Source organism: Paralichthys olivaceus, chromosome 5 (assembly GCF_024713975.1).
Source record: "Paralichthys olivaceus isolate ysfri-2021 chromosome 5, ASM2471397v2, whole genome shotgun sequence".
Lineage (NCBI taxonomy): Eukaryota > Metazoa > Chordata > Actinopteri > Pleuronectiformes > Paralichthyidae > Paralichthys > Paralichthys olivaceus.
The window spans coordinates 6,845,602-6,858,051 of record NC_091097.1 but is presented as its reverse complement, the minus strand read 5'-3'; the positions used below and the strand labels follow the sequence as shown (position 1 = coordinate 6,858,051).

Sequence of the window (12,450 nt, the reverse complement as noted above, 5' to 3'; positions counted from 1 at the left end):
TTAAAGGCAAACCAACATAAAAGTACCATTGAAATGCTGCTGAAGCTGTGGGGGTTAGATGATGGGCTATCCAACATGTTAACTTAGGTGTTCAGTTGGGTTGAGATTTGATGATTTACACTGTTTGAAGCAGCTTCATTTACCATGTTCCTCATTTATTGAGTTCCTTTCTTTTAACCTCTCGCCAATCTGTATAGGTCACATTTACATACAGTAATCACTGTTATTATATAATTGAGTATAATTGTTTTTTACTCAAAATGAATTCCTAGAAAGCAACTGAAAAAACAAGGTCCATTGTGGTACTTCCTATAATAAAACATTTGTTACCATCATGGAACTGTAGTTCAAATAATATTTTCTTTGACCCTTGGACACATTTTGAACATTGTAAACATATGATCATATAGGTATGACTGGAATACCAATGTAATATGTAAATATTTCTAATATGTTTAGAATTTATAAAAATTGGTATGAGAAGTCTTGCACAGAAAATTGAAATGCACTAATTCCATGACATTTTGCAAACTCTGATGTGCAGAGACAATAAGCACATTTTTGGGATGTCAAGCACATTTGAATCTTTCACCATGAAGCTTGACTGCCATTTATTTCCAATATTTCAAACCTTTGAGTTATCAGCTCTTCACTTAGGACAGAAATAAATAAGATGCCTGTTGGATATTTCAGGCCTCTCTGGCCAAATGTCAGCGTTCACAGCACTTTACATCACATATGAGAAAGTCTGTTCCTCCTGGGACTATAAAGCAGAGCAAAGTATAGATAAGGATCCGTTTTTTAATCTTATTTTGTATCATAAGGCATGTCTAATACCATACACATGACTAGACTGAAAAAATAATTACACTTCCTGAATATCCAAATGGATTGTGAAAAGTAATATGCCGTTACCAGGAGATAATTAGGATGCCAAATTTGGCCAGAATGGGCCCACTTGAATATGACCGCAGACGAGAGGCGACTGAAGTTGAAGGGCAAATTATTCCAGATTGTGAGCAATAGCTGCAGACTTTTTGGAACCAAGCCTCCCCTTTTATGGAGGTCTTAATTGGTAGATGTGCAGATAAGAGAGGGAGCAGACACACACACAAACACACAAAGATAGAGGGATTCAAAGAGCCTTGTTCTGCTCAAATTAAGATCTTCTCCAATTAGGATTTTTATCATCATTACTCTGAACTGGGTGTTGGATGTCAGTTCGCTTTCATAAACCTATGAACTTGACTAATGATGTCCACCAGGACCTGATCTGCCAGGCAGGGTGTGAAATGCTACCCCCTGCTGGAATTTTAGCATTTCTACAATGTGCAGCGATACTTGGGTGCTGTGTCTGCAGCAGTGGTTTACTTGCTCTTCTAACTTCATCAAATGTAAACCCTCATCACAGATAGCATGGACAGTTATGAGCAATTCATGAAATGCCCCCACCCCCTCTTGGATTATTTAATTTGGACAATGACCATACGCTTGAAGACAGGACAGTATCCAGCATTTCTCAGGAAAATAGAAACAATCAAATATTTCTTGAAAAAAAACAGAATGTCTTTTATGTAACAAATGTCATACATATCGGTTTTCCTGTCAGTTGCTTGATAAAGTCACCTTAAGGTCTATAAACTGTATTCAAGTCATACAAATGATAGAGGAATTACCACCTTTTGGTTTAGCTGGTAACATATGCAATCTGACATGAGGGGATATATCATCATGGTGATTCTTTGTGGAGTCCTGATCTGATTAATAAACTATAAACAGCAGCTCTTCAGTATATGGACAGTGACATATTTCTTTCGTGGTTTGGTTCAGTACTCTGGATTTGAAATGAATCAGTAGCTGTGAGGTTAAAATGTTAATGTTGAACACACTTAAATCTGTTCACCTCATATTCTGTGGACGCAAACACCCTCAAGCCAAAAAGATAACCTCATTGAAATTACAAAAACTGATATTTTTTTTATCTTACTTCTGATAATATCAAGCTAGAAAATGGTAGTAGTTTTTTTTGTAGAACGGAAATTAGTTTGCTCTGCTTGAAAAATTACATTTCAAAAACACCTAACAGAAACATCTCTTTCCCAGAAACTGTGTCCTGGTTATTAGTGTGGATTATTCACAGTAACCTGGAAACTATTTTGGAAAGACATGTTGCTGCTGACTGGTTTTAATGTGTTTTGCCAGTGATTTAGAAGCAATCGAATCCAAAAAACATATAACAAGATTTCTGAAGCAGGAGGAAAAGGAAAGTGTTACCATCTCTGCTGTTCATTCCATATGGATGTAAAAGTCCCCATATTTCAGCTAAGAGTCAGCACTTCACTCTCAGAGTCATTGTCTAAGATCAATTGTGTAGAAGTTCTGAAGAAAAGCAGCAGAAAACGTGTCTCCTAGCAAAGGCTTCGACACTGTGCTGTAAACTTATTTCAGTCACACAGCTAAGAGGAGAAAGCCAGACGTATTTGGGATGACTACAAACGCACCCTGTTTCATCACCCCCCCCCTCTTCTGAACACAAGCCAGGAAATTTCTGCTGCAGCATCAACGTGACATAGAGGCTGAGGATTAACCTGAATCTGTTACAGTGTTTCTGAGGCATGCAGGGGCAGTGCAGGAGTCTGGAACTGGGACTCAGATCCTGTTGGGAGAGTCTCTGTAAGAGCCTGTTAGTCACAGAGCAGCTCCACCCTGATTCAGGCAAGGATCAACACTTTCTGGTCAAGCTAATCGCACGGGACACTTGGCATTTCCTCGCTGAAATCCCTGCCTGACAACCTCCGATACACCTCTTAATGCACGGCAACAAGCCGGGGTCAGTTTATCCACTTCAATCCGAGGCGCAGATAAATGGACACAGCTGAAAAGAGGAGGGCAGGGATGAAAACTATAATGTAGCAGATAAAAAAAAGGACAGCACTTTGCTTTCATTTTGTATAATTAGAAAATCTATGGTGTGCATATGTGTGTTTCATTTCAAAGCCAATGACGCAGGAGGGGTGATGGACAAGAGTGAATGAAAAGTGAGAGGATTTCTTCTTTGACACGCACGCTCACACGATTTCTGATTATAATTATAGTCTTTATGAGAATGTGAGAAATGGAGCTGAAATCAAACTGGGTTGATTTCTGGAGCTTTGTGATTAATTAATGAGCATGTGTTGGCTTCGAGTGACTGCTTTTTATAACACATCAATCATCAGTGATGCAGAACAATGAGATTGTGACAACAAATTAACTCAGGACCATACTCTGGTTTTTTTTACTACTCTGGTAGTACACGCTTGTCTCTTCAGCTGTCAGGCAACTATGAATTTCAAGAAGCGATGTCACGAAAAAGAAAAGGTTCACAATCAGTCCGTCGTGAAATAACTCGAGTCAGTGGACACAGTCTGTGCATTTGCTGATGTGAGGTTACATCAGAGGCTGTAGGTGTCCTCAGGCAACTCTCCCAGGAGCTCGTCCAAGTCATCATCTACAGATGAAGAACACAGACAAGTGAGAGAACGAAACCCGTGTTATTCACGTCAAATCTTTATCCTGTATTGTGAGTCATCACATTTTAACTGAATGATAATTATCTTCAGCAAGGAGTTGTTACTTAACAGGATAATGCTAAAACTACTAAATTGATTTCCACAAAACTTGGTAGAATGATGAAGTATAGGTCAGGAAAGTACGCATTCAAATTTGGTGCAGATCCAGATCCAGGATTTTTTCTTTTACACTTTCTTTAATATTGGGAGATGTTGTTTTTTCACATTTTTTGCTGATTTTTTTTCCAGATCATAATTCCTTGATTGTGATGGGGCTGGTATTCAAAAGTGTGTGTAATTCGGTGCAGATCTGGATCTAGTGAATATTAATGTGGTTTCATAAGGGAACTGTTGGCAGATGTATGAGCTCTACTGTGTGACAATCTAGTTGATTAATCAAAATGAAAACACTGGTTAGTTGCAGCTGTATTTCAAAATAGTGGAATCAGAAGCCACGTTGTTTTGCTACATTTAGATCAGAAAAAAATACTTGAACTGAATCTGTCTCATTCCAAAATCAGAATCAATTAACTTTCCTTCTGTAACCAGTATTATTACAGACAATATGAGACTCCCCACCTGCATCCCAGTCTGGGTCCTGTGGTGCTGATTTCCCAGCAGGCTGTTGGGGGCCTCCACTGGAGCTGAGTCTACCGTCTGTTGGGGCTTGAGGGTCTTTGCCTCCCTCTGTGCATCTTCCGCCCTCTTGTCCCTCGTCGTCTTCCTCGTCAAACACCAGATGCATCTGAGACACTGGCTCCCGGCGGATGGTGGGAGACTGAGCGGGTGACTGCAACATTGGCTCCTGGATAGCGAGAAGAAAAAATTGTTTTAGCAGGTTGGCGGTGCCATTCTGGACGACAGATGTGATATTTGTAGGAATACGACTGTATTATTCCTATTTTGGGCCGATAGTCCTGACACTCACCAGGACGAGCGGGGGGAGCTGAGTGGAGGTCACACTGACTCCATCAGAGGTGTAGATCCTCAGCAGGTTGTTCTGTGTCACGTTCAGGTAATGGTTACGATGGGATGGGGAAAACACACCAACCTGTCCATAGACAAAGGATTCGGATAAAGCGAATCAAACCAGGTGTGTAAACCACTGTGCATTTTGCTGAAGCTAAAACTAAACTGCAGTTAAGATCCTGAGTGAAGTTAAAGTTTTAACAAACTGTGGTGGTGAGTTTTACCTGTTTGAGCAGCAGCACGGCTCCGACCTTCAGCTCCCCCTCTCTTTCCTCAAGAAGCCGCCGGTGCACAGTTCCCTGAATCTCCCCTTCAGTCAAACATATTCAGAGGAACAGAACATTAACCAAATATAATGAAACCATATTTTTTTTTATCAATGGGGAAAAAAAGATTTGAAGACTCAATATGAACAGTCACTCCACTCTGAAGTTCCACTCAGGGCATTTGAGTTTTTTAAGCTAATTTCTTTAACAGACCCAGTGTGCTGCATCACTTCTTCTGCAATGATGAAGTTAAAAGGAACACGGTGTTGTGCGCTAATCTGTGGGACAGCTTCTCTCCTGTCTGCAGTCTGTGAGTAAATGGGTCTCTGCTTGTCTCTGTCGCTCTTCACACACAAACTGATATTTATTTGTTAATTGATGTGTCGGGTAATGAATCTGAATCATTCCTGTCACTTACACCATGATGTCCTGGCTGTGCGCGTCTCATATTCTGTGACAGGGGAACTGTGTGGGCACAAAATGCTTCCAAAGTGTTTATGGGAAATACCTGTCTCATAAATTCTAGAGTGACTCGAACAAGCAGTAAGCACAAAGAGGAGGAGCAAAACAGCTCTGATGAATCCGGTGTTCACTACGAACTCAGCACCAAACATCCTTATAGCAAATAATCGACTTAATTTGTCAGGTAACCAAAAGACCTGACTCAGATTAATGCTAATTTGCTCCATGTTTGCTAAATGTGAAAAATAAGCAGCTATTTTCCACATCAGCTATAAAAAATTTGAAAAATATGCATTCATTCCTCTTAATTACATAAACTGCTGCTGCTTGTCACAGTTAAATGATGAATCTGATATTTTACGCTGCTCAGTGTTTTTGATAATCGTCGTTTGTGGCAGTCCCATGATAACATTGACCACCTCAAGTTGTTTTTCTGTGGTTAAATATTTCAAGTGGCTAAAATATTATTTATTGCAGACTTATTCATTGCACAGTGCAATGATCCTCTCAGCCTCTTCTTAATAAATAAGATTTAAATAAGATCAGCATGAGATTTAACTTTGCAAACATGTACAAATGACCTGTATGTGCAGAAAAAGTGCATGTGGAGGAGATATTTGCCTTTTTAAAAAAAGAGAGACCGTGTGAATACAATCAAATTGTCCTTAAAGATGTTTAATTTAGGATTTAATAAACCAGAGAAAAGCAGTAAATCCTCTCACTGAAGAAGCTTAAACCAGAATTTTTTTATTCAGCACATTCTTGCTTTTTTAATGACTTACATGATTAATCTGTCAATTTCACGTTACTCCACTAACCTGCTAATCTTTTCAGCACTGGTATATAATCACCGCAGACAGACAGCAGCTTCTGCAATAGCTGCCTGCTGGAGAAATAGCTGAAAACCTCCTGACTGGTGGGAAGCACGTTACAGACAGAATGGTCCCTCGTGATGTCAGAAGCACTTAATACCCAACCACTGCTGATGCCAATCTACTGCAATTGAATCACTAATAAGCACTTAAGTCTGGTGTCGAGTAGAACATCACTCCTGAGTGTTGATAATCTGTACACTTTGTGTGGTCCCTCTCTGGGCGCCATGGCAACGGTGGCAAAGCTTAGAAGAGGATCAGATGGAAAGGTTGAAGCAGGAAACAATCAGAGGGCAGAGAGGCCTGCTGCTGTAAAGGCAGACGTGAATGTGATAGTATACTGTATGTGTGTGTGTAATCAGGTTACATTGCCGTGGCTGCTGAACTCTGCTCTCGCACCGTGTGGAGCTCAATCAGGCGATTTCTCCAAGAGCAAATTTCAAACATGAAGCAAATGGCTCCCAGCTTCTCCTCCACTTCTTGCTCTTTTATTCACAATCACTTAACAGTTATTGCTTTCTTTTCTCTACGTTTACTTCTTACAAGTTTCATCAACAAGCCAATAATTCTTTTCTAAAAATGAACGCGTGTCTCCATGTACTGTACCTGTGGGGTCCTTGAACACAGCCTTGGCGTCAGTGTGTGTGTGGATGATGCTCTTCAGAAGCACAGCCATGTTGGGTACTTTGTTTTTTGCCAGCTGCTTCAGTGCAGCCTACATTGATGAAATACAAAAAAACACACATTACCCTTTGTTAAACTGAAATGACTGAAAACTGACTGCCCGTTATTCTGTTCATTCGTTTGTAAAAATCAGCCAATCAGAGCCTTTTCACAGACATATATGTACTGTATCTGTGTTTATTAACAGATATGCAACCTTTTATTTGACAACAAAAAAAACCAATGCAGATGCAATGTTTACATTTTATGCATAAAAAGTTCCATCGATTTGGTTGCATTTGTGTTTTCTTTTTACTTATTGTTATTTATAATAGAGTTCAAGGTTAAACTGTAAATTATTAACATTATCAATGTTTTCACTTTTGCATCAATACATTATACTGTTGAACATTGAATCAAAGTATTGACCCAGACCCTTGAATCTTTACCCTCATAACCTTCTGAACATTCAAGTCAATAATTATAAAGCTGTTCAGCTTCTTGAGACATATATGAAAACCATTTTTCTATATGACAGTTTCACATTTGTTAAAATTATTTTAATGCACAATCCAAACTTTTTGGTTTTGGCAAAATCTGGTGCTAACATCAGGAATCAAATAGTGATGAAAGCACCACACACTGCTTTGATTTTACTTTTGAAACTTAATTCAATAAAAACCAAACATCTTATCACTCTAACTTTTGGTTCCTGTCATCAGATCAAGAGTTTGTGCTTGGAGATTTACTGCGGTCAACAAATAAACAGCATTGATGTTTATTTGCTGTTTGGATCATTCTCTCCCTCTGATGCACTGGACGTACCAAGTTATTGTTCAGTCAACAGAAGCAGGGATGGGTTCATTTCAAACAGGGAGTTTTGGAACTTCAATTCTCTTATAAACAGGTTAACCTGACTGAGCTTAGCCAGAGTCCTAAGAGTGGCACTGTGCATGTAAATGGAGCTGATGACAAGCGAGGGGGCTGTCAAGCCAACACGTGTAAACCCTCTAACGACTGCCACTCAAAAACACTGCTAAGTTATTCCACAGAGGCTGACACACGGAAGGAGCAGAATAACAGCAGAGTCTCCATTAGATTGATTGATGAGCGATTGTACTCTTTATAATTACAAAACACCCCCAGTACAGGGAGTCATTTGTCCTGATTATGGCAGCTGACTACAAGCAGCGAAACAGTCTGTTATGATGGCGGAGAAATTATTGAATAAACTGCTTGACCTAAATATCAGCACAAGTTTCAGTGCTTGAGTAAACGTGTTTGAGGAAGACAATTTTCACGATTTTGTTTGTGTAACTGAGCGGCAGAGACGAGTAAGATCAACGGGAATCACCTTCCGAAGCACCATGACCACACTGTAGGTCTGCAGGAAGCACGACGGGTTCCTCTCATCCAATCCCATCTCTGCCTTCATCACTGCCCAGGCACCGCCACTGAAATCGTCATCCTCCGTTTGTGAGCTGGAAACCTTAAAGTCAAATCCAACAGTGGAATCACTACCTAAAAAAACTTGCCACTATGATGACATGATTCCTGACAGCAGACCTTTTTTAAGACATTTCTGTCATCACATTTTTCAGATGATCAGTGAGATTCTGAAAGTCAGGCTACATCCACATTCCTAAAATTAGTTTTTAAAATGCATCTTGCTACGTTTACGCTAGGTGTCCACAAAACTTGTGGTTTCCAACGCCCAAAAAAAGAGTTTGGAAATGCAGCTGGCCCGGTTTTACTTTGAAAACTGACTGTTATCATACAGACGAAGAAAACAGACATTTGGAGACAGTGACACATTCACCTACATTCACTTACTGATTCATTATGTACAGTCACAACTTGACGACTAGCGGTGAAGAAAAAGCCATGCTAACACTTTAATTAACAGTTCCACCTGGTCATGGGTCTCAGAATGAAGTCCCTCATCTTAAATTTCATCAATTCTCATTCATAATAATTTCTTGCTGCTTTCAGACTTGAATAATCTCCTGACAGAGGTGTTTAATGTGAGGACGCAAATGTCAGAGGCTACAGACTCTCTCCAAGAAAATTAAGAATTGGCTGCAAGTCATGTTAGATATATCACAACATGTTGCTGTTATTAATTATGAAATAGAAATATATTCAGAGATGTTTCTAAAAGCCTTTGATGAAAAGCCCAAACAAGAGTCATTAATCAATCAAAGCATTAATTATCATGTGCTGCTCCTCTGTTCAGCACACAAAAAAGAATGGAATGTACCGGTTCTTTAGGGGTCATCATTTATTGTCTCTTTTGCTATAAATCTTAATAAAACATTAGTTTTACGAATGCAAATCACTTGTTTTTTTCTATGCTCTCTTGTCCTTTTCATGGAGCCAATCCCAGCATGCACTGGGTCATAGGCAGAGTCATCATGAGTATTGATCAAAACAGTTATTCTGTAACAATTAAGAAAACCAAATAATCCTTTCATTATTTTTTATACAAAAATAACTAACTGACCTTGTAGTAAATATAAATGTTCTTATTTTTCTATGATATTAAAATGATAATTTGGGTTTTGGGCAGTTGATTAAAACACAGACACTGGAATATGTTGGATTGAGCTTTGGGAGACTCTGCCACTTGACTCTGAAATTTAATGAACAATTAATGAAGAAAAGAATCAACAGACAGTTGCTAATGAAAATAATGGTTAGTAACAGGCTCACAGTTCTTGCTGACATCCGAGATTTGGTTGATGCTTTCTTTCATGTTTTTTTTTTATGTCTCTTTCATGGTTTTATTACCTGGTTTGGTGATCGGGCCACAGCACCGTGAGCAGGAGTGTGAGGGACAGAAACCACAACATTGTCCAGGCTCTGACCCTGTGGCTAAGAGAGAGAGAGGGCAAAACAATTATCATATGGTGGAGAAACAAACAAATCACCGATTTCTTTAAGAGTTATTTCATTAGTGATTAGGTGACAGATCTACAGAACAGCGGCAGAAATTCTGACCAGAGCAAACCATTGGGGGAGATGTCATGTGATTTGACTGCTCTGGGGGCAACATTAGCATTCTGAAACCTGGAAGATACAAACAGATGTGAGGAAATACAGCCGCATGGCAGAGGAAGAGCACCACGGCTGGATGGCCTGACTAACCTGTTCTGGCAGGAGTCCAGCGGGCCCAGGGAACCGTCGGGTCCTTGTCCTGTGAGGCTCAGAGCGAGGCCTTTTCTTAGGAAGCCTGTTGGAGGCGGATACAAGCTGGACCAGGCGGTTAGTGAGGAGCGGTGTGTGAAGGGGATGAGGGCTGAGAATAGTGGAGTTCATAGAGGTGGAGGAGGATGAGGGTGCTGGAGAGACTGTCCCAAAGAAGCCACGGGCCTGGGGGGAGGAGCCTGGAGTTGACCACGGTCTCTGCGGTGGTTGCGGTCTGATAGGCGTCCTGGAAATGGGGCTCGGGGCAGGGGAAGTTGCAGTGAGGCCAGGAAAACCACCAGGACTCTGTGGAGGCAGGAAAGCAGGGCGGGGAAGGGGAGATCGCACATGAGTAGCAGAGAGAGTCCGGGAGGGCAGGTTCTGATTAGACAAGCTACATGGTTGGCGTGTAGCGTTGACCTCTCTCAGGGTCCGATCGGGCAGCGTCTGAATCCCTCCACAGGTCGGGGTTCGAAGCATTTTGGCTGAAGATGCAGGCTTGGCTGTCGGCACAGATGGAGAGGGGGCGGGAGGTTGAGGCGGCTGACCCATCTGGCCGTCACACTCATCCAGGTCTGCCAGGTCAACATCCCAATCATCGAAATCATCCTGGGCCACACAGGGCTTCAGCGGTTGTGCCAAAATTGTGTTGATCTGTGTGGGAGGATGGAGGGAGTGAAGCTTTGAGGAGGAGGAAGAGGAGGAGGAGGAGGAGAGCTGTCTCAAACCCACAGCAACAGTTTGTCCATCAGCAGCAGTGTGTGTGCTGCTGCTCCTGCTTGAGGCGGTGCCATCAAACGGGGCAGCTGATCTATGGGCGCTTTGCTGGAGGTGATTTCTCTCCGGCTCAGTGTGAGGAGCAGTGGGAGCCCGCAGCGAGCAGGATGACACAGCAGCTGCCACATCGGCGGATCCAGACGCCGAGCGGACAGACCAGTCTGTCCCGAGCAGGTCCTGGGAAACACAGATGGAGGATCATCATGGTACAGACTGCTGACAGTTAACCAACAGCTGAAATCGTTCCTTCCTGCAGCAGTAAGACTATACAACCAGCTCTGCTCCTGATAAAAACTACATTCACCACAATTATTATGGACCCCACTTAAACACTTTAAGTCTCAACTGTGCAATATTCATCTGTCTGTGCAATATCAACGGTTCCTGTGCAATCCATTCACTGTGGATATCCTCTCACTGCATATACTTCTTCCTGTCTTTACACTGTATATACTTGTTTAATAACATTCATATGTTTCTATTCTTCTATATATTTTATTTATTATTTTAACTTGCTGGTGTAATGTTGCAAATGTACCCATTCTGGGACTACTAAAGGACTTATTATCTTATCTTAAAGGTTCAGTGTGTAGAATTTAGTGACATCTAGTGGTGAAGTTGCATGTTGCAGCTGGATACCCCTCACCTCACCCTCCCCTTCCCAACATGAAAGAGAACCAGTGGTCTACTTCAGTTGTCATGAAAACTCAAAAGGTTTTAGTTTGTCCAGTTTGGACGACAGTAAAAAAACATGGTGGCCTCCACAGAGAGGACCCCCCCTCCATGTTAATATAAAGTATTTAAATATAAAGGGCCTTTTAAATTCAATTTTTGCCAAAAGTCCCTTAGATCAAGCATCAGCCCCACAGAGTGAGGACATTCTGCCCAGTCCTCACTTCTTCAAAGGCTGTTTGAGGTTCAGACTTGGTTTTAGGGTTAGAACTAGGTTTAGGTTAGGGTAAGAGCTTAGGCATTTAGTTGGATGGTTAAGATTAGAGTTAGGGTAAGGGGCTACGGAATGCATAATGCCAATGAGTGTGTGTGTGTGTGTGTGTGTGTGTGTGTGTGTGTGTGTGTGTGTGTGTGTGTGTGTGTGTGCAGGGAATCACCTCATCATCAAAGTCCTCTTCGAGGCTGAACAGGCCGTTGAGTTTACAGGTCTGTGACACAGGAATGAAACAACAACACACATGTTACACACATGTGACACGCATGTTACACTCACACTGAACAGGCTGATACTCATTCAGCGTTATAAACACTAACGTCTTATTAGCATGAGCTGCGTTAGCCTCGCTAGCTTGTTTGCTCACTCACCATCGCAGTCATTGGAAGTCGCGACAGAAGCCGCATGAGATGGTTCCGGACAGTTGTCGTGAGACGCTCGACGCCATTAGACGCACGTGTTTGTAAAGAACTAGTTGACTTTCACACGGTGACTGAGAGAAGAGCTGTGACATCACGAGCTTCATGGGAACTTTACTTTTCCTCGTTAACGCGCCGCTGCGTTCAAACACGACGTGATGACGTGGGCAGTGTTTACACAAAGAGTGTTGAAGCGGAGCGAGAGGGTTCACTCCTCAGAATATCCGTCGCCGCGTTCCGTGGAGAGTTGATCGTATAGAACTTTTTATAAAGTCTAAAGTACATAATCATTTATTGTAGAAGCAACACAACAACAAATAGAAATCAAAGCAGTTGCAT

General features: G+C 41.5%; 1 protein-coding gene across 2 annotated transcripts; it reads right to left on the bottom strand.

Moving 5' to 3' along the window:
* Positions 1-781: 781 nt before the first annotated feature.
* On the bottom strand, positions 782-12,276 carry hrob (homologous recombination factor with OB-fold). Of its 2 annotated transcripts, XM_020094744.2 has the most exons (11): positions 12,064-12,248; positions 11,856-11,906; positions 10,390-10,923; positions 9,931-10,275; positions 9,574-9,657; positions 8,138-8,272; positions 6,727-6,835; positions 4,745-4,830; positions 4,480-4,602; positions 4,131-4,356; positions 782-3,490 (listed from the first exon to the last, which is right to left on the bottom strand). In XM_020094744.2, exons 1-11 carry the CDS (start codon positions 12,097-12,099, stop codon positions 3,435-3,437), a joined length of 1,785 nt encoding a protein of 594 aa, XP_019950303.2. In that variant the 5' UTR covers positions 12,100-12,248; the 3' UTR covers positions 782-3,434. The 2 variants fall into 2 exon arrangements, with proteins under 2 accessions (XP_019950303.2, XP_019950302.2); XM_020094743.2 differs by having other exon boundaries at positions 9,931-10,923; positions 12,064-12,276.
* Between the last annotated feature and the right edge of the window lie 174 nt (positions 12,277-12,450).